This window comes from Ricinus communis, chromosome 7 (assembly GCF_019578655.1).
Source record: "Ricinus communis isolate WT05 ecotype wild-type chromosome 7, ASM1957865v1, whole genome shotgun sequence".
NCBI lineage: Eukaryota > Viridiplantae > Streptophyta > Magnoliopsida > Malpighiales > Euphorbiaceae > Ricinus > Ricinus communis.
In genome coordinates, this window is record NC_063262.1 from 10,620,813 (window position 1) to 10,643,765 (window position 22,953).

Consider the following 22,953-nt stretch of genomic DNA (forward strand, 5'->3'; position numbering starts at 1 on the left):
ATTATGTCTTTTTACACAAATACAAACATGGGTTACTAAACAACTAAAATTAGCGAAGTAGAATTATTAAATTTAGAGCCTTTACTTGCCCATATCATATCTCACAAACTTAGGCAAGCCAATTTAATACCAAGGAGATAATAATTTAAATCATACACTTCTAATTATACCCAACTCAAACTTGCCAAACTACTTATCATATCCATATGCAAAGAATAAACACTTGATCATTTAAGTGCAATTAACTCATGAGCTTATATTTATATATGTTCAAAAATCAACTCAAGAACTCAAGAATTAACACAATAGCATTCCTTCATTGATTATTTATATAGAATAATAATAAAAAGCTGAGTAAAAAATTTAAAATTTTATAAAAAATTAATAAAAAGTTACAAACTACAAAACATATTAAAATTACTAATTTGGTTTTGGAAGATAATTAATGTGATTTAAAATATGCGTGATCAATTTGTAAATTTCTAAAAATTTAGAGATAAATTTTTAAAAGTAACCATATATATATATACCACACAAAATTAAATGTCGAATTTAAGTGTTATGTGCAAATCAAAATGTAGTTTTATCTGAAAGCCAAGCTTGAGGAAACACAAAAACAAAATTGTGCGCCTGCCGTCATCCAATAAGAGTAGTTGGTCCTAACAAGTTCGAAGTTGCTTTCCGAAAATTGACTTTGAAATGGTAAACGAATTGCCGTATGGAGCAGAACCACTAAATTGGACTTTGCCAAATTTTATTTTATTTTAAAAGAAAGAAAAGAAAGTATAGGTTAGGTTTGGGTCAAATTTAGCAATTGAGAGATTTCTTCTCTGACTATTGGATCGCAATTTGCGACTCTTAAGTCACCAATTCACATGCACGCGCCGCATAAGGAACGCTAGTCTTTGTCATGCAATGCAAGATCTCTACCTTCTTTCTCTTTTTCTTTTTCTTTTTCTTTTTATTTTATTTTATTTTATCAAGTATGAAGCTCGTGTGAAGTTAACTTTTTTTTTTTGTTCACATCAGAATATTATTTTTTAATTAGATAAAATCTAATATTAATTTTTAATAATAATATCAATAATAATATCTTTTCTGCAAAAAATAGCCTATTTTTAGTTTGAATATAGATTAAGAAACTTGTCTTAATTATTAAAAGTTCTGAACTTTGCACCTATTATCAAATTGAGTATAAAATTTTTAAATTTATAATTTTTAGTATTATAATATTTATTTTAATTTTAATTTCTGATGAAATTATCAATTAAATTTATTGACGTGAATAAACTCTTGTAAAAGAAAAAGGAGGAATGGATCAACACTATCATTACTAAAATATTATTGTTTATACATATAAGATTAGTGAAACTCTAAAATTAATTCTACGTACTTAATTAATAATATTTTATTAATGAGATACAATCAACAACTCTAACGTTGACTAACTCTTTTTTATTATAATTGAAGTAAACATCATGTTAGCAAATTTGATAAATAATTTAACTGAAGGCTAAAAATAAAATTAATGTTAAAATAATAATATTTAAATTAAAAATTTAAAACTGCATACTAAATTTGATTACAAGTACAAAGATCAAAATTTCTTAGCAATTGATAGAAAACATTTATTTTTTTATAGCTAATATTATTTAAAAATCTTACTATTTTTCACTAAAATATGTTTGTTAAAAGTTTTAAAGGTTAATTATTTATAATAACTTAATAAACTTGTCCACTCATCTATTATTGCTATTTAATTTGTAGCGTTTAAGATTCAAATAAAAAGACTTAGTATTGAAGCTTAAGAATATTTTCGATGAAAATTTATAATTTCAAAACAAGAAAGTTAAAAATACAGTTTTAGATGATATGATATATATATAATAATAATAATAATTTAAAATTAGATTTTGTATTAATTTGATAATATTACTCTAAATATGAACATTTTATAATATATCAGGACTAAATTGTATTAAACTAAAACAAATAATAGAATATTAATTGATTATTTTTTATTAGATACTAAAATTATATTGCACTTGTGCTAAATAAAAATTAATTCTAATTTAATAAAAAAGTTACTTAGGAGAAACATCATACTTAATAATCAGTTTAGAGATAGAATTATAATTTTTTTATTAATAATTAATTCTTATAGATAATGGGTGACGAAGATATTGATACTGTTAGCACTATACATTTTGTTAAAAAAAACTTACTACAATTATATCTCTTTTTTTTTTTCTTGGAAAAGAATTGCTTTCTAATTTTGATATAAGCCATTAGCCCTTCAAATCTAGATACAAGGTTGCTTAATATAATTATTATTTTTTCTTGATATTCTGAAATAAAGAAAAAGAAAAGAAAAGATTATGTTTTTCTTTAAATTATTTTACTGCTAGAATTTCAGACCACCAATTTTGCTACTAACTAGTGGATGTATTGGCAGAATTAGTAAAACCACAGCAAATTATACACAATTGGAAAAAGGAAAAGCAAGAGTATGATAAAATACCTGATTCCAAGTCTTATGATAAGTTGCCATGATTATGAAATCTGCAAATTATTTCTTTTATAATTTTGTTATAATAATGGATGATAATTTGGTATTGTAGGTGCTGAATGAAAAGCTATTATTATTTAAAGCTCAAGAAATGTAAAAATTAATCAAAGAAAGGTATAATTTCACTCATTGAGAGCATGGGCACATCCATGTGACATTATATTAAGAATATAATTACTATTATTGATGTCATTTGATGATGTATTTGTGAAGCAAAAAGAAAATTAAAACAAATAATACAAATGATTAGTGGTTTGCTTTCTGTCCACTATAATAATAATAATAATGTTAGTGATAATCCTCCAAATTAGTGTACATACAGTTTATGTGACTGTTAAGAGGATATGATGCTATACAAATGGTGTATCCTTATGAAATCCCAATCAAATTAATATGTTAGATTCTTTCAGCAACTAAACTTGGAATATACGATACAATCAACATCATTCATTTTGCATATCCCATCTAACACCTAGAGATATTCATCCTTGGACACTAAGGCATTGTTTGGTTCGATGTCATTTACATAAAGGATTTCTTCTTCTTTTTTTCTTTTACTAAGAAAAGAAGAAGAAGAACTTTTAGATTGTTTTTTCTTTTATTGTATAAGTTTTTTTTAACCACCAAATTATGGCTTGTTGCCCGAAGACGAATTAGTTTTAAAATAAATTCTGAGTTCTATTCTGAACAAATTTCCTGGTTTTGATAATATTTGATTCATCAAACTCTCTATCTATTTATTTAGTTTAACATTGGATAAGGAACTTCAATTTTATATTGTGAAGAAAATTTTCTGGTTTTGGTGATATTTTATCAAACTTTCTTTTTAATTTATTTAACATTAGTAAGCTAATTATTTCTTAATTAGAGATAGCAAACGGGAGGGTCGAGTTGGATTCAGATAGGATCATTTCAGGTTTTTTCATTTTGAACTTTTCCATTTCAGATTTAAGGTATTTCAGCTTTGGGTAATTTTAGGTCTGGTTAGTTTTAGATTCGGGTCTTTTCAGCTCTACTTTCTGTTCTAGTGTTTGCCCTTATGAATCAAGAAGAGGGATTGAATGCTGAATAGAGAAAAAATGATAAATGAAAAATTTGGTTAAGGGAGAATGAGTAGAGAGTAAGAAGAATAGTACATAAAAAGTTATAGTGGTTCGGGTGTTAACAAACCCTACGTCTATTCCCAATTCGCAATTGATTATTCCCTATACTAGTATCTTTACACTTTGAGTTTTTAAGCTCATTTCCAACTTAGTGTTTTAGATCTCACACTAAACCTTACAAATTATATTTCTTAGGCTCACAACAATCCTTATAAGAATTTTTCTAGGCTAACCCTTAAACCTTAACCTAAGTATTTTGGCTAACACTTAAACCTTATAAGAGCATTCAAGCTCTTACAACAACAAAAAATGAAAAATATTAATTGCAAGAAGGAAAGAATTAAATGCACAATAGTGTGAATTTATGGAGGTTATTGATCAACCTCAACTTACCTTTTGATATAATTTTTATAGTCTAAAAACTTCATAGAGTCATTTACCGTTATGAGTAAATTTCCAAAAGTTCACACAATCTAGCGTTAATAAAGTGCATCAAATACACTTGTCAAGTTGCAAATCGCAGTCGCAATTCTTGCTTTGCGTTTGCAAATGTTAAAAAACCTCCAAAGAATATCTGACGTGGCGGCATAGCATTAGCGGCTTTTTGATATTAACCGTTGGCGGTTCATAACAGTTATTTCAATTTTCAATTTTTACAATTGCGCCCTCCTGAGGTGCGGTCACGATTTCATACTTTTTCTAGCCAAACACTTCTACCTTAAAACTACTTTATTTTGCAGTCATGCCCTACGTGGTACGATCATGATTTTAAGCAATTATAGACTTGAAGTTGATGCCATCAAATTATTGATTTCTGCGGTCGCGCTCTCTTGGTGCGGTCGCTATTTTGAAGTACTTTTACTTAATTTGTGCTACATCATTGAAACTCAAGGAAATATTAGTCCAAGTATCAATTTGTTTATTAAGATCAAAAGATAAGGTAATAAGCCATGTGACAAGGCACTTAAGCTAACATCTAGTTTGAATAAAATCTAGCTCGGATTGCTTTGGATTTCGAATTAACTTATCGGGTATGAGTTAATTTTCGAAGCAATTTATCTGATTTTTTATTTAATTTAATGAATTTTATTCAGTAAAATTTTATTTATTTAATTTCCTTAAAATCTTTTAGTTGAAGATCCAGAATTTAAATTTTCTATATCGGTAATGGACCATATTTACCTCATATCTGCATATGGTTATTTTTTTTGAACTATCACTCCATGTACCTTGAATTTTTCTTCAAAAACTAAAAAAAAAAGAAGAATAAATTAATAAAATTTTATTAATTTTTTAGGAATAATTATTTTAATTATTTAATTTTTAAATATAATTAATTTAATTATTTAATTTACTTTTTTTATAAGCCGTAAGAAATTTAAATTATAAAAGAAAATGAGAAAAACCTTATATCACATGAAGAATTGACATAGAGCGGAAAAGAGAAAAAAAGAAGTAAGCTAAAATAAGGCATTAATAAATCATATTTAAGCTTGAACGCTTAACTGCAGATTTTGCAAGGTTGTCTGTAAAGCCATTGACTTCTCTAGAGATATGACAGAAACAACACTCCTTGATCCGAGACCATAAATTGATAATAGCATTGAACTCGTTGTTAAGGTGCCAATGGGTCTCTAAATTGACACCATTGATCCAGTTTACTGCTAATTATGAGTCTAATTCAACAGTGATTAGAAAATCTTTCATTTCGTGGTTATCTTATATAAGGCTGAGAGCCTTCTTAATTGCCAAAACTTGTTTAAGAAAGAAATTCTGATAGGACATAACAAGATGCATTTAATAAATTAAAAATTTAAACTTAAAAGCGTCGAAAATTTGTTTAGTTAATTTCTTTACTATCAAATAAATTTATTAACTTTTATAAATAGAATCACTTAAAATTATTAATTTAACTTTTCTACTCAAAGTATAATTCAAATTTTATTCAAATAATTTTTCTCATAAATATAATATAAAACAATTTCATCGTTTTATTTTCTTTTAAAAATTAATAGAAATTAAACTAAATTACAAGATTACAAATGCAATGATATGTTTGTTAACTTAAATTATTTTATTTGATTATTTTTTAATATTTTATATATATATATATATATATATATATTTAAATTAATTATTTTATTTAATGATTAACATTTTATAAGCAACGATTTTAAAAGGTTAGAAATTTAAAGATGATTTTATAAAAATATTTCTTAAAAATTCCAATTGAAAATAAAATATATCAAAAAAATTAATATCAAAAGTAATAATATATGACAATTAAATGTCACTTAAATGTTATTTTTATTTTAATAATAGATTAGTTTGATTCATTTTAGACTTTCAATCAAATTATGTTGGTCGTAAATTTGAATATTATCGAGTCTCGGATCATATTGATTTCGAGTTTGAATTATTTTAAATTTGGATTATTTTTTGTTTTTAATTTTTCGAGCTAGAGTGGTTTTGTTCTCGGATTTCAGCTTTAGGTGTGAGTTATTTCGAGTATGGATAATTTCAGTCTTAGATTATTTCAAGTCCAAAACTTTAATTTTTTATTAAAATTCTGATTTGAATAGATCGAGTTCGAGTGAGTCGAATTAGACTCTGTCATCTCTATTCTTAATCATGTTCTTTCTTCCGGCAAATGAGTTGGATTAGACTTTATTAAATATTATTATTTACATATGGTTCAAGCCTAAAAAATCTATAATCTAAGTCTGAACCCATTAAATTTGACTTATTTTAAGTATCAAGTCTATAACTAACTCAAATAATGACAGTTGGAGATTTTTTTTTTATAGAAAGCGCAACTTCGGATATTTATTTGTTGAGGAGTTAGAAAGTTTAATGGCACTACTTGCATAAAGACAACTTCACGCGATTAATTATCTCAACAAATTACTTCAGTAAATGGTAAATTGAAAGCGGTTATCAGAGACCTGATTTTCAAATTAAGAAAGACTCTAATTTAAGGAAATCACTTCAAGTTCAGCACCAGTATTTATCATCAAGAAATCAATAATCAATATTATCAGTACTCAGCAAAATACTGATGATTTGTTTAAACCGTAGCTTAATAGTCATTCTACTTTTCTTATAGCTTTTTTATTTCTTTAATTTAGATTTGTTTTCAGTAGTCATATCATAATTTTCTTAGCATATTATTACTTTTATTAGTGTTACTCCAGTATCTATTTAATATAATTGTCTTAGCTTAATTTGATCAGCTTTCACTTATATTAAATTTATTATCCTAGCTTTTATTTATAATTCTTTTAGCTATTAAAGCTTTTCTTTCACAACTTGAATTTTTTTTATCTTGAATAATTGTTATTTCATTAGAATTTAGGTCTTTTCTTATCATCTCTTGATTAGAAGACGCATTCAATCATCAATAATAATTCTAGTTACTTCAAATAGCACATGCAACCAACCGAAATAAATCTCACTCATTTAAGGGCTAAAAATACTTATACAAGCGGTAATGGCAAAAAGTAAAAATAAGTCCTTTAAATTTCAACCAAACCGCTATTAAACTTTTAAATTTTAAAATGTTCAGCTACGTCTTTAATATTTAAAAATAAAATAATTATATACTTTATAGTGTAATAATATGAGAGCCTATTAGTTTTATCACTAAAAGAAATTGAATTGACTCTTTACAAGTCACGTTTTATACATGTGAGAAATTACTAATTTTGCTTTAATGGATAAGAATAAAAATATATAATTTTTTCTTTATTTTATTAAAAAAAAAATCAACGTCATTACTATTAGTTAAAATATGAGTTAGTTGCAAAGATATAATTATTTATTTTTAAACTTTAGAGAAAATCTAATTACATTTTCACCAAAAAAGTTCAAAATTTATGTACCTTTTGCCAACAGTAATTTAAAAGAAAAGAAAAGAATTGCAATCTCATTGGATTGCGGATTAGGTCGGATTTTTTCGTCCCAAGTTACAACGCTCTTTCGGTGCATCGACTTCTTGAACAGTTGGAAGACACAAAGCCTTTCTCTTAAATCACATGCGTTTTTTGTAGTTGATAAACTTTTGACCGGAAAAGGCATGTGAAGCATGAGAGGGATACATTTTCTTACAAAATTAGCAGAGAGTATTTGGAGGATTATGTTTTATATATATATATGTAAAATAAAGAATTCATAAAAATTAATATATTTTACAAAAATATAGTGTTTAACTAAAATTTTGTTTATATGTATCTTTCTCATAACTGAATATAATTAATCAATTCATGGTAATATTATGTTAATGATTATATTTTAAAAAAATTAGAGTTAATTGTTAAATTTCTTTATAAATTTAAAAATTAAATTATTATCTAAATTATTTTTAAAAATTATAAAATTTGCTCAAACATACATGTCAGATTTATTTTAGAAAAAGATTATATAATGAAAATGTTGGATATAAAAATGCTTTTTTGAAAAGGTCAAATGCATTTTGACACCTAAAATTCAACTATTTGATCATTTTAATATTTTTAACTTATGATGTAATTTGTGAGACACTTTAACTTATATTTTTAATGATATTTATATATTTGTTGATATGTCCACCTATATTACCTATAAGTGTTTTAAAGTTATCACTAAATTTACAAATATACTTTCACCTTAAATATTTATTAGTTTGGTTCATTATCTTTTTATTCTTAATCAATTATACCCTAGCTCAATTAGGTTATGTGCCAAGCATGAAATTGCAAGCAGACCCAGTACCATTTAGTATTTTTTTTTTTTAATTCTACATCATCACTATCAAAATTCACTATTTTAATCCTAATTTATTCTTTTAAAAGGGCAAAAAATAAAAACGACGACGTTTTCATCTTATCTTTTCTTCCATGCGAGCTTCTAATGGAGGGCTCATGTCTTAGCACCTAGACTCATTACAACTTGGGTTTGTAATAGACGTGAAGGGTCATTTGGATCATATTGAGTATGTTGGATGTGGTAATTTCACGGTTTATGTCAAACCCAAGTTCGCCAAGAAGCTACCACATAGGCTGGAGGAACAGGAATAAAACCAATTTATCAAGTAATTCAAGCTATTCTGAAACACTTAGAAGATGACATAGAGATGTATGTGGTGTATGCAAATTGTATAGAGGATGATATTTTCTTCTTGATTCCTTAAGCAAAGAAGCATCATAAAAGATTAAAAGTATGGTATGTTCTCTAATAATCTATCAAGGAAAGGTTGCAATACAGTGTTGGGCTCATCACAGAAAAATATCATAAGGCAGCATGCTCATGAAGGATCAGACGATACTCTTGCTTTAGCTTGTGGGCTCCCACGTATGATTCAGTTTGTTGTGTAGCCAAATTTGGAGAAGATGAATTATGATATCAAAATTCATTGTTAGTATTCTAAAATATAACAAAAGGAGATGAGCTTGCGCTTTTCTTAAAAAATGGGTCAAAACGATGAGTTTTGACAATTTAATGTAAGATTAAAAAAATACTAATTAATGCCACGTCTACTTTGTCATGCTTGACACACGTCTGATTGGACTAGGTATAATTGATAAAGAACGCAAAGGTAATAGTTAAACTAATAAATTTTTAAAATGATGATATATCTGTAAATTTGGTGAAGGGCCGTGGTAGATAAGATGGTTTTTTTCTAAGATAAAGTTTAAGCTTATATTATATTAAAATGAAAATTAAAAAGTGTTCAATAAGCTATATAAATAAAATTTAAATATTTGTTAGATAATTAAAAGTTAAAGTATTAAAGTGATTAAATGATAAACATTCATATATTTAAGATTGCGCCTTCTAAAAACATATCAAACAAATATTTATAATATATATAAGCACAAAGGGAGAATCTATGCACTAACTGACAAACTATTACTCATTTTATCATAATTCTATATGTAATTAATTTAATTTCTTAATCCTAATAGAATTGATGTGTTTAATCTTTTCTTAATTCTAAAAGAATTAATTAGCAACTAATCTAATCAAATTATAATTCTATTATAACTTTCTATACATTTCTAATCTATAAGAAATTGATAAACTACTCACACTGTATACCTTTATAATGAAATTTAAATAACTCAATATAAATTTTTATAAAAATTAAAGATAAGAAGTCAAAAATATATAGAATATTTTTAATTTATTTTATTTATATTAATTGATATATTTATTATTAATATAATATTTTATCCAATTATTTGAAGTCTAAATATCCATTAAATTTGTAAAGTATATAATAACACATGAGTACTTACTATACAATAAAAAATACTCATAAAATAATTAAATATTTTTAATAAATATTATATATTATATACTAATTTATTAAAAATTTTATATTATGACTTTTATAATAATAATTTATGAGTGTGATGAGTACTGTTAATAATATTAGTATTTCGTGTTCAAAATATGTCACATAGAGTACTTGTATTTTCTAGCTCGTATTTCTATTATCTTATTCTTTCTTAGGCTTTGTGTATATACCATAATTCATAGGAGAATAAGACGTATATATGAATATTTTATACTTTAATATTAGATGATTGATACATATTTTAATATTTAAAAATAATAGATATATATCAATAATCTATAAGTTTTATATATAAGCAGAGACATGAATCAAGTTTAAAAAAAAAAAATTTAAAATTTAATTCTGATAACGTATGAAAGGAATTAACTTTATGTTGGGATAACAGAACGATCATGATGGGAAAGAAAAGAGAAACAGAAGAATCACATTCCATTAAGCCAGTTTAGAAAAACAAAAGAGGTCCAAACAAATTCCACAACCGGAAAAAGGAAAAGTAGACAATTTAAACCCATGGTTTCACTTTTATGACTTTTTGACAATTTAATATCATAAGTATTATATTATTAATAATTTGTGTATAAATTTATTAAATATTATTAATAGTTTTAATTATTAAATTTTAAATAAAATTTATTTATTATAAAACTAATTTCATGAGATAAATAAGGATCTAGTCTTATCAGATTATTTAAAATTTATTAAAAATTAATTAAAATTAAAGAAATCAACTTAGAAGATTACTTTTTTTTTCGATTTTTCTCTTTAAACTCAATGAATATTAATATAACTAATTTAAATAAATTGAATGATAATAAAATCATAAATTATTGACACTAAATAAAAAAGGGTCACTATTGAATTAATAATATAAATAAATCTAGATATAACATATTGACTGTTTAACTATTAGAATATTAAGTGCTGTAAAAAAATTACCTTGTATATCAAAAGGCAAAAGATAGTCAAATTTTGCACTTTTTCTTAAAAAAGAAAAGGAAAAAGAAAAAAAAAAGGTTTTCTATTGCTTGATAGTTGCTATTGGGTAGCATGTATAATAATTTGGGTAGAAGGTCACACTTTCGGTGCTAATGCTGTGGCAATGATGTGTTCTTACCGTGCGATATGATGAGATTTCTCATCTCTTCTCTAACCATTCACCCAAAGGCAGTTATTGCACACGTACGTCTTCATTTCTCCTATATGGGTCTGTCTGTCTATGAACTTTGCCAAAAAGGTTTATAATCCAAACCTCATATCATTCAATGCCTATTTCACCTATATCATTTTCTTTTTCATTTTCTTTTTCTAGAAAAAAATTAGAAAATTTCTTAATTTTTTTTAATGTTTAAATATTTAGAAAAAACCAACACCCTTTTGAACTGAAGATCATAATGTTGGTTAATATTTCATCATGCTTCCTAATTTTGTTATTATTTTAGAAGTGAAGCTTAGATTTCTAATTTTAAAACAGGGCAAATTCATTTTCTTTTATAAAGTCTTCAAATTAAAATGTATTGATCAATCGATTAGTATTTTTATTTATGTAAACTTAGAAAAATATCAAATTTTAAATTTGTTTACCATTAATATATTGTTGATGTAAATTTCTTTTTAAAAATGATGTCTTATTTTTACGGCGAATACAAGAAAATAAATTTAAATATTTAATTGAGCAATAACAATGACTTAGTGATCAGCAGCTATTAATGGTCAAGAACGCTTTCAGTTAGATTATAAAATTACTAATAAAGATATTTAAATATTTTATATTTAAAATTGTAATTTTTATAATTATATTTGAATTATTTTAAATTTATACAATTGGCACATAAATAAAATATAAGATGAATATGTTTATATATAAATATAAAAATAAATTACTAAATATAATATAATTATTATTCATAGCAATTCATTTTTAAATTTTATGATAAGAAATATTACTATTTAATTTACTTTCTCTGCATCCAGTATTATGATATAATCTTAATATTTTAGATTATAAGTTTTACGTATTATTTTAATAAATTGGTAGTTAGTAAATAAAAAATATAGCCTTACTATTTTAAGGAAATAAAACGTAGAAGCTAGTTTTTATTTTGAAAAAGATAGAGTTTTCACTTTTCTTACAAAAATGTGTCATTTTATGTGTATGTAATACTTTACAAATCTATAAACTTAATTAATAATATTTGATTATAATGCACCTTTATAATTTTAATTATATAATTAAAAATTATATATAAATTTATTGAAAATCTCATTTATTGACATATAAAATTAATAAATTAATAAAAATAATTTAATTAATTATATAATTAAAAATAAATTTTATAATAGTAGAGTATTAAAATGGTATTCAAACCAAATCCTACAAAGATAGCAAGAGAGTTCCTGAGATAAGAGTTGAATTTAAATTCTTTTTTTTTATTCTTGTTATTTATGTTTTTTAGAATGGGCTTTTAGAGAAAGCATAATCTACCCTATTTTTTTTTTTTTTAAATCTGGATTAAAAAAGCAGCTAAAGAAAACAAAATAAGAAAAATAGAAAGCAGATAGAAATAAATAAGCCGTGTTAAACTGGTTCTTTATTGCGCTCTATAAAAGTTGAACCAAACAGCGACTGCATCTAGTAACAGAGTCTAACGCCGTCAGAAAACAAAGAAAAGATAAATAATGAGTTTGTGAAGTAAAAGAAACGCGCAGCAAGTCAAATTTCAGATACATATATAAAAAAGGTGCCCCCTTCCCTTCCACAAAATAATTTCTCTCTCCTGTTGGTCTACTCAACGTATAAACACTGCAATCAACCGGACCAACCAAACCTTAACTGGGCCCCTCTCCCCCAAAATTCTTTAAAATCCTTTATTTGCTCGACTGGGCCCCCCTTCCACCCCCACGTTCCCCTCCTCATCATACGCATTTATATCCGGTAGACCCTACTCTCTCTCACTTCTCCATCCGTGTGCAAAACCTCCTCTTCCCATCTCGACCGTCTACACAAAAATCTTACCTCATCGATGAACATCACACGGCTCTGATTTTAGCGATGTACAGTACACACACAACACACGTAATAGGATAGAAAGAGATTCCCCAGCTTAAAGAAACTAACACAAGCCCTTCCTTTGACCAAAGACCAAAAGCCAAAACAGGAATATTACTAAAATAGTAATTAAAAAAAAAATATTGCAAGCTGATGTCATCGTACCTTTGACTCTTTTTATATTTTTCTTTCTTTCTTTTTCTTCTTTAAAGGCCACTCATCTCTCTGTTCCTTCACCTCTCCACTTTGTGTGTTTCTCTGTTAGCTGAATTTTCTCTCAGTTTTCTTGATTGTAGTAATAATGGTGAGGGATGATTTGTACATAAATGTACCTAGCTTATTTCGGTGTCCGATTTCGCTGGACGTTATGAAATCACCTGTAAGCTTGTCCACCGGAGTTACCTACGACCGGGCCAGCATCCAGCGATGGCTTGACAACGGAAACAATACCTGCCCGGCCACCATGCAAGTCCTTCAGAGCAAAGACTTCGTGCCTAATCGAACCTTGCAACGGCTCATTCAGATCTGGTCCGACTCGGTGGAGCACTACCAGAGTCACCGCCGGGTTGACTCGGCGGTGGATAACTCGGTTGTCCCTTCACAGGATGAAATCAAATGCATAGTTGAAGACATTGAGAAGAATCGGTGTTGCTTCGATGATTTGCGGAAGATTATGTGTTTTGGTGAAGAATCTGAGGAGAATCGGAGTTTTCTAGCGAAAATGGATGGATTTGTGGAAATGCTGGTTGATTTTCTTGGTGATAAAAAAGATGACATTAATTTCATTGAGCAAGTGGTTAGGGTTTTAGATTTGATCTTGATGTATACTGCAAAATATCAACAATTCACATCGAAGAAAAATCTTGATTCGCTTCTTCTTATTCTCCGACAAGGACGAAGCGTGCAATCAAGAATTGGATCCGTCAGAATTATGGAATCAATGTCAAACGATGCAGAATCCAAGTTGTTAATCGGCGAGAATGATGAATTGTTACTAGAATTGATAAAATCAACCGGTTTAGACACCGATCCAAGCCTGATACAAGCGAGCTTATCGTGCTTAATCTCTATTTCAAAGGCGAGACGAGTTAGATCAAAGCTGGTGAATCTCAAAACAATTCCTGAATTGAGGAATATCCTAACAGCAGAGCCAAACACAGGCGTTATTTCAAACGCCATGACGGAGAAGGCACTGAAGCTGCTCGAAACGCTGTCGTCTTGCAAGGAGGGAAGAGCAGAGATATGCGGTGACTTAGTGTGCATAGAGGCAGTGGTGAACAAGGTGTTTAAAATATCCAGTGAAGCGACGGAGCACGCGGTGACAATATTGTGGAGTTTATGCTATTTGTTTAGGGACGGGAAAGCAAGGGAGGCGGTGATCAAGAGCAACGGGCTGACTAAAATTTTGCTGTTGATGCAGAGCAATTGCTCCCCTGCGGTCAGGCAAATGGCTGCCGATTTGCTGAAGATTTTTAGAGTGAATTCCAAGTCATGCCTTTCTAGCTATGATACCAAGACTACCCATATCATGCCCTTTTGATTCCATGATACATATATTTTTTCTTTTAAATTTCGCCAGATGGGTTGGGTTTATGTTAAATACCATTGTTAATTAACTTTGCCTCTCTTCTTTCTTTGTGATGGAAGAATTGCAGAGACAGTTAATATATAGAGAAAACAGATTGTAAATCCAAAGGAAACAAAAATTTTTGTTAGTGAATACACAAAAGAGAATCAATCAAATTCATTTGATTATGAATAGGAACATTTATTCCCTTCCAATTGCCTTTTTTTTTTTCTTAGGAAAAAGAGTTTGTTATCTCATCTTGCTTTGATTTCTGTTTTTGTATGAATTGTACATGGAAAGTGAAAGTAGAACAGAAAGCCATTGGATAGAGATTTTATACCATTTGATTTTGCCTTTTGTTTTCTCTTCCATGGCACAGTTTTCTTCCTGGGTTTTACACTGGATTTGAACTTTGAACCCAAAGAAAAGATAATATTAACACCAAAATATAAAACCCAATTGGCCTCTTTTTTTCTTTATGTTAATGTAGTTGAGAATTCAAAACAAACAGTTTGGTTTGTGGGTTCAATGCATGCTTCTTCTTCTTCTTCTTGGGATTCCTACTTTGCTTATTGTTCATGCATGGCATTGGTAGTAGTAGTACACTAATCTAAACTCTAATCCAGAGAAAGATGTATGATGCAACAAAACCGGAAGAATTTCTGTGCCCACTATTTAGAATAATTAACCGGTGATAAAAGAGAAATTCTTACCAATTCTCTATATATTCCATACTAATTATATCTTTTTAAATCAATACAATTTCACTTATATGTAACTTTTATTTATTTAATATAATATTAATTTTCTTTTTACTTTATCCTTGAATTAAAATAGGTGTAATAAATCTTAAAAATCTATAAAATGATAATTTAGTATAATTCATTTAGTTTTATCCTATAATTAAATCTATTAAATATATTATTAATTCAAATGAATTACTAAAACTGACAGTTATTATAAAATAGAAAGAATAATAAATAGACTAATGAGTCATATATAAATATTTTTATATTTTGATATTTATTAATTGATATTTCTTTTTATTTAAAATATCCACTCGATTTACACCTAAACTAGATAAGAATTTCTTCAATGATAATCAAGGAATATTTTTTAAATTATATTTGTATTATTTTTAAACATTAATTAGAAATTAATGGTTCAAACTTTTTATTTAATAAAAAATTCTATTTTTTGAATTTTAAATTCATATTTTGATAATTATTTGGTTAAAAGTAGTAATTGCAAACGATGGTTTATTATGTCCAACTTAAACATAGAGAATTTAAATCTATGTGTTTCCTATTTCAAAAAGATTGTCCATTTATTTTATTTCATTCAAATTATATTTTAAATTATTAATTTAGTAAATATAATTATAAAAAATTATTATTAATTAATATATAGATATTATTATATACAATTAATTTTATAATTTCGATATAGTTTAATAAAAATACACGAAAGATTTTAACTAAAAGATCTAATACAAGAATTATCATGTTGAGAGAAAGGGGTTATCTTATTGTTTTGCTTTTCTCTTTTTTTTTTTTTCTTTTTCTTTTATCAATTATTTTATTGTTTTGCTTAGTGATGCGAATATCAATAGATTCCGGAATTGAGTGTTCAGAAACACACAGCCAGAGAACACAAAGATGATAAAAACTCTGACTCTATGAAACCGACTTATTAAGGTTTTATTTATTTATTTATTAATTATTTGATAGCAAATGGTTCTTTTAATTAATTAGAAAGAAAGCAAAGATACAAACAAAGAAAGTATTAAAAGCAAAGCCAAGGAGAGACAAAGTGCCGCAATTGCTGAAATGGGTTTGCTTTTTTCTTTTTTCTTTTGTTGCTTCCTGTTGCTGTGTCCTATAATATTAATTAATTAATATTATTCTAAGCACTCTTTTGCCCTTTCAATTAAAATTTGTAATGGACCACAATCGTTCCGTTACAAAAAGGGCTGAAAATTGATTGGAATCACAGTTTTAGCTGTGAGTTTCTGAAAATATTTCCAACTCAACCAATAATTCGGTTTGTGTTTCATTTTTTTATTTATAAAATTCGATGTTTTATTATTTATTTTAGAATTCAAAATTAAATCAATTCGATTTTGATTAGAAAAATAATAAGTTTAATTGAACTAATCCAAATTTCCATATTTTATTAATAAAGATTTGAACTTTTAAAATAAATTTATGAAATTAATCATTCAATTCGTTTTTTGATATACAATTCAGTTTATATATAAGAAATTGAATTTATAATTTATTCAAAAGAAATCTCTTTATATATATATATAGAAAAGTTTGACCACTCCAATCTCTCTTAAGAAATCTAAAAGATTAGCCCCTAAGAGAAGAGAACCCACACTCTGTATAAAACCCTCAATCTAAGCTAAATCTAACCAATGGGGCAGCCATTTAGTTAGTGGAGAAACTTCTGATATTATATATACTACTAAATATTTCTAATTCCATTTTTGATGGATGAAATGAGTCTGTAATAGTTAATTGAATGAATTTATTAGGTATATTTATACATTCTAAGATTCCAGACTAATTAAAGTTTATTTAAAAAAATGTTTAAGATAAGAAGTATAAAAATATCTCTCAATTTGAATGCATTTGTTACTGTATTTCACACCAAACTTAAAAATAATTGAGATTTTTTTATATATCCATATGAATATATTAATTTTCTTTCCTTTTTCCTTCAATCTAAAGATTTGTTAAAATGAATAAGTAATTAAATAAATAAAGACACAAGCAAACATTGGATTTGAATAAGATATGGGTTTAAATTAGGAGTAAAATAATATGGAGTGGTTGCCTGCCTCTGCCCTGGAGTGGGCTTTTAGTGTCTTGAAAAGGGCATAGGGATTGGTTGCAGCATGCATATCAAAAGTTGGAAAGGATGGTTCTCTGAGCACTTGAGGAAGATCCTTCACTTTTTGATGTTCTCTAAGTGAGTGGATTTCATACATGCATTCAATTGATGGGAAAAAGATCTACAAATTTATATTTATTAAGACATAAATTTATTTTAATTTATATACTTATTTAATAGTAAAAAAAAATTAGCTTGTGTATTTATTTATTTTTATATATAAGCATTCAATATAGACTTTCACTTTAGTGTTTTAATTGAAAAGAATAGATAATGTCAATCAAAAAGTGATCTATTTAATATTTTTATTTTGTAGAAATTAGAAAGGTTCAAATTAAAGATTCTTCACTCTTATACATTAATATTAATGAAATTTGTTATATTTATAGGGAATGTCAAGAGTATATTAATATTGAAGTATTTTGACAATGATTGAAGATTAGTGTTAAAAAAATAAAGAAATTTGCAAATTGTTGGTTGTATTTTAGTGGATGTGTCACTGTTCTTAATGGGGTACCATGTTGAGTCAAAATAGGCATCTCATGTGACCTTTTTTCTATTTGATTGATTATGAGAGCAGAGCTCCTGGTACTTTTTATTGAATTGTAATATACCTTGAAGCCAAAATGTTTTTTTAGGAAAAACCCTAAGTGGGTAACTTCTGGATTTTCTAAGTGGGACCTTACATCATCATCACCCATCATCATGGATAAAATTAATATATTTTTTAATCATAGAAAAGGAAATCATTTTGAGGTTGATGGAAATTGGCTTCTCTAATACACTACATTGGCTACTCCAGGAAAGAAGGAAAACAACTGATGATCCTACATGCATGCCTTGATGTATGTTTGCATAGTTTCTGGTTTGTAATTTAGCAAAAATGTCTTTCTCACTTAGAATGAAGGAAACAATGATGTTAAATCACTCAATAATTAGAGATTGTTTCTTCTTCTTGTTCCTTTGCTCTTGTCTTACATTACATTTCATAATGAACAGAAAAGAAACATGGGAAATTCAATTATGTGTTTTACTTTTTTCCTTTTTCTAGTATTTATGATCATTTAAACTAAAAGATATTTGGTAAATTATTATACGGAGCGATTGCCACGTCTGGAGGTATAAACTGTTGTAATTGATGCATCTTGAGTTGACCTTTTTAATAAAATTGTTTCTGAATTCCTAAACTCTCTTGACAATTTGTTTAGATACTCAAGCGACACCACAAGAATTAAAGGAATAACAGTAAATATTTGTAAACGAATAAAATGAAAAACTTGTATTTAAATTGCTAGAAATTTGTATAAATAATTAAGTGTTTGTAATAAATATAAAGGAATAAATAACATAAATAGTTTGCTGAAAAATAAAAAATATTTACGAAGAATTTGTGCTTAAGTATTTGAATATTATAGTGTAATTATTCAGCTGCAATTATATGTTGGAATTTTTGCTTCTATGCTAGAATTATGTTGGGATTTTTGCATGCTTTTTTAGAGAGTCCCTAGTTCTATTTTTCTTAGAAAGTGTTTTATCTTTTGTGCCATAAAACTCCATTATCTCCTTCTACTTGGAGAATGGGAATAACTGTTATATAACTCCTTCTATTTACTTCTTCACGTATGTGTTAATCATTACCTATAATTATTATCTAACTAGCTAACTAATTAATTATAATAGGCTTACAACCTTTGGATTTTCATTTAATTTCTTTCGATCCAAAATTATTTATAGGCCCAACAATTGTTCCCCCTCATATATATGCCTAGCCTATGGCCGGAGGTTCTACATATGAATTTTCTTTCTTAAACTTTATATCCTCTATTTTCTTATCCAATCCAAAATGTTAAAGAATTTTTGATCCAAAATCCAATATCATCCATATGACCCATGGTATTGAAAACCGAAGCAAAACAAATCCAAAGAGTCTCAAGAATATTTAATTTCGAGCTCTTCATCTACCACTAGGACTCTAAAACTCTATTTTTTTCAACTTCTTCCTTCAAACCCATTTATTTTTTTTTATTTTGTAAATAAAAATTCATTTAAAATCACAACCACACTTCAAAATTAAATTTTTTTCTTCTTTTCCCTCACTATCATTTTCTTCTCATCTTTTCTTTTCAATGGGCTTTTTTTTTTTCTAGCGAGCTCTCTTGTTCTTTCCGTTTGCACTGTTGATAGTAGCCTTTCGTTGTTGCCTCTCGTTGGTATCAATCCCAACAGCTCATCTCAGCCGCTTATTAGCGATGACAGTGATCCCCTCGTTTGTTCATCACCGCCTACCGCTGCTTGTTGCTCGTCGGACATCACTCGCCACCTGTTGTTTGACGCTGGTGTTCTTCCTTTATCCATTGCTGTCGTTTCTCTCTTGCTCGACAAGAACGCTGGTGGTGGCGCCTTGCACAGTCGGTCTCCTCTTCTTGGTGGTCTTCGACCAAACCAAGGAGACTTGGTTCCATTTGGCTGGTTCGGTTTGAACCGATTTTCCCACACGTGATTCTTCTATAAATTTTTTAGATTCCATTTGCATAAAATCCAAAACTTTGGTACTGGAAAATTTACCCACCTCCTGCAAAGGAACTTCAAGTATATTAAAGAAAACAGAAAAAATATACAATATTTTTATCCATTATCTTTTAACGTTTCAAGTATTTTTTGCTAAAATTGTGTGTAAATTGCTAATTATAATTTAAGATATAGCCTAATTTATATAGAGTTTATTTGCTTTTGACGCACTAGAAAATTATGTGTAGAAAATCAATTTTTACTCTGAAATCTATAAATTTTCATTTTAGAGTCCAAAGTAAAAATCTTCTTTAGGTACTGAAAGTTTAAATTTTAAGAGCCTAAAATAAGAATTAATTTAGGGTTGGACAAAAATTTACTGGATTTCAAAAAATATTTTCAACTTGGGGTTCTAGATCCCCAAGTACCCATTTTACTTGAGCTCTATGAATAAAATATTTTGAAATATATAATGGATCCCAAGTATTCATTTTACTTGGAGCTCTTTGAATAAAATATTTTAAAGGATTTACTGGATCCTCAAGAATATTTCTAATTTAGAGAACTAGATTCCTAAGTATTAATTTTACCCGGGGTTCTCTTAATATAATATTTTAAAATATTCGATGGATTCCAAAAATATTTTTAACTTGGAAAACTAGATCCCCAAGACTCATTTTACTTGAAGCTCTCTTAATAAGATATTTTAAAATATTCTGTGAATTCTTAATAACATTTTCAACTTGGGAAACTAGATCCCGAAATACTCATTTTACTTGGAGATGTCTTAGTAGAATATTTTAAATTTTTTTGTGGATTTCTAAGAACATTTTCAACTTGGAGAGCTAGATTTCCATGGATGTGGTGGCTCGTTCGATTACTCCTCTTCTTCTGGTTTCAGATCGACATCTCTTCTTCCTCGGCATGTCAAACTGTGATTGATTCCTCTCTTCTGTTCTACCTTTTCTTTTTTTATTTTAATAGGAGGTTTGGAACCCCGCACCATTACCATTATTTTTCTATGAGATGGGAACTAAGCTAATGCGCAAATTGGTTGTATGACTTAGATGTCTCATATTTCTCGAAAAAGTGATTTGATTGATGATAAAGAAAGAGAATTCTTGGTTCAGTTCTCCACCTTAACGACAGAAAAAAGGATTGATCAAATTCTATTGATTCTGACTCATAGTGATCATTTATCAAAGAACGACTCTGGTTATCAAGTGATTGAAGACCTTTCGAATCAGACCAAAAAGGGCATGAGCAGTGGCCCTATGTTGAGTAAGGGGTGAGAAGGTGCTCCTACTGCTAAGTTGGAACTGGGGAAGTTAAAGCAGGACGTCTGGTGTGACGTCGTCCCTATGGACGTATTACATATCCTACTCGTATTACCTTGGTCTTCCGACTAGGGTGTTACCTGCGTAGGAAGAACACCTGTTTACTTTTAACGGCAAACGCGGTTATTGCCATCAGAAAACTTTGGTTGGCTAAGGAGAAACGTGTTGGCATCTTCTCCTTGGCAAAGAAAAATTTTACCATTCGACTATATTCGCATCCGCATTTTTTTTTTCGTTCTTGATACATAATATCTGGATCATATTTGTGAACAGCTATGCTCGATATTTCAGGCGATTATTATTATAATTATTTATATTAATTTATATTATTTATTATACTATATATATTATATATTAATTTATTATACTATAATTTATTATATTATATATTAATATATGATTGAATAGCAGAAGTGCTACTTAGTAGTAGAAACTTAGAGAAACAAACAGAGAGGGGACTCTATCATACCTGCTAACTCCTAGGATGAGAGGTAGGTCCTTTGTTTTTGGCAGGAATAGTTCCAGCGTTGCCCCTTGGTAGAGTGAGTCTACTTAGCAAACTGGCAGGACGCGGAGATCGATTGATCAATATGAATATTGAGAGTGGATGGTTGACCGCCCCCCTTATCCTGGAGGCTCTCCAGCTCATTGACCGATAGCGTACAAGTACCGTGAGGGAAAGGTGAAAAGAACTCTATTTATGGAATAAATCATTGATTCGTCTGGTGTCTAAATTTATGATGATTCATTTAGGAATTTACTAGATTGAAATTTTATGACGTTAAAAAATTTAGAAATCCAATGTCGCATTCAGTAAAGATTTATGATACATGTATAGGGTGTACTCAATGTGTCCGAGCCTGCCCCATAGATGTATTAGAAATGATACCTTGGGATATGTGTAAATCATATCACTTGGGGTCTCTTAATAAAATATCTTAAAATTTTTTGTGATCTCTAAAAATATTTCTAACTTGAGAATTAGATTCCCAAGTACCCATATTACTTGGGCTCTCTGAAAAATATTTTAAAATATTTACTAGATCCTTAAGAATATTTTCAATTTGAGATTCTCTTTTTAAATATTTAGTTGGTCCTTAAGAGAGTCTTTTCCTTAAAGAAGCTTAAGGAACCATATTTTACTTAGACCAATAAAATATTTAAATTTTTTAACACATTATATTTTTACACAATTGTACTACACAATCAGACTTTTACCTTAAAATATTTTAGCAACTTCAAAGTAATTGAAATGTGTGCATATGTTCTTTTGTTTTGTAGTTATAGACTGAGACTCTGTTCATCATCATTCTTTGTTTGGAATAAAAATTGTTTTGATGCTATCACTTTAGAGATATTTTTTCACTTAGCTTGTATCTTTGCTTTATTTTTACTATTAATATGTTTGAATCCTTTTTATCTCAAGGAATTATTTCACTAGGTTCATCTCCACCTTCTTCTAGACCTCTTTCTGCAAATCCACAAGACAATATCTCCCTATTCGAGAGGTAATTTCCTTCTACTTCCTTTTTGTTTTGTTGTTCTTTCTTGAATTTCTCTTTTATTTCTTTCTTCAGGTGCCCCCTTG

General features: G+C 27.8%; 1 protein-coding gene across 1 annotated transcript; it reads left to right on the forward strand.

Moving 5' to 3' along the window:
• The first annotated feature begins 13,253 nt into the window (after positions 1–13,253).
• LOC8259115 (U-box domain-containing protein 27) lies at positions 13,254–14,837 on the forward strand. The gene has a single exon (XM_002517176.4). The coding sequence runs from the start codon at positions 13,357–13,359 to the stop codon at positions 14,593–14,595; it is 1,239 nt and encodes a 412-aa protein (XP_002517222.2). The 5' UTR covers positions 13,254–13,356; the 3' UTR covers positions 14,596–14,837.
• Positions 14,838–22,953: the final 8,116 nt, after the last annotated feature.

Coding starts and splice junctions, on each gene's coding strand:
- LOC8259115 (XM_002517176.4), top strand. CDS start 13,357: ATGGTGAGGGATGATTTGTACATAAATGTACCTAGCTTATTTCGGTGT.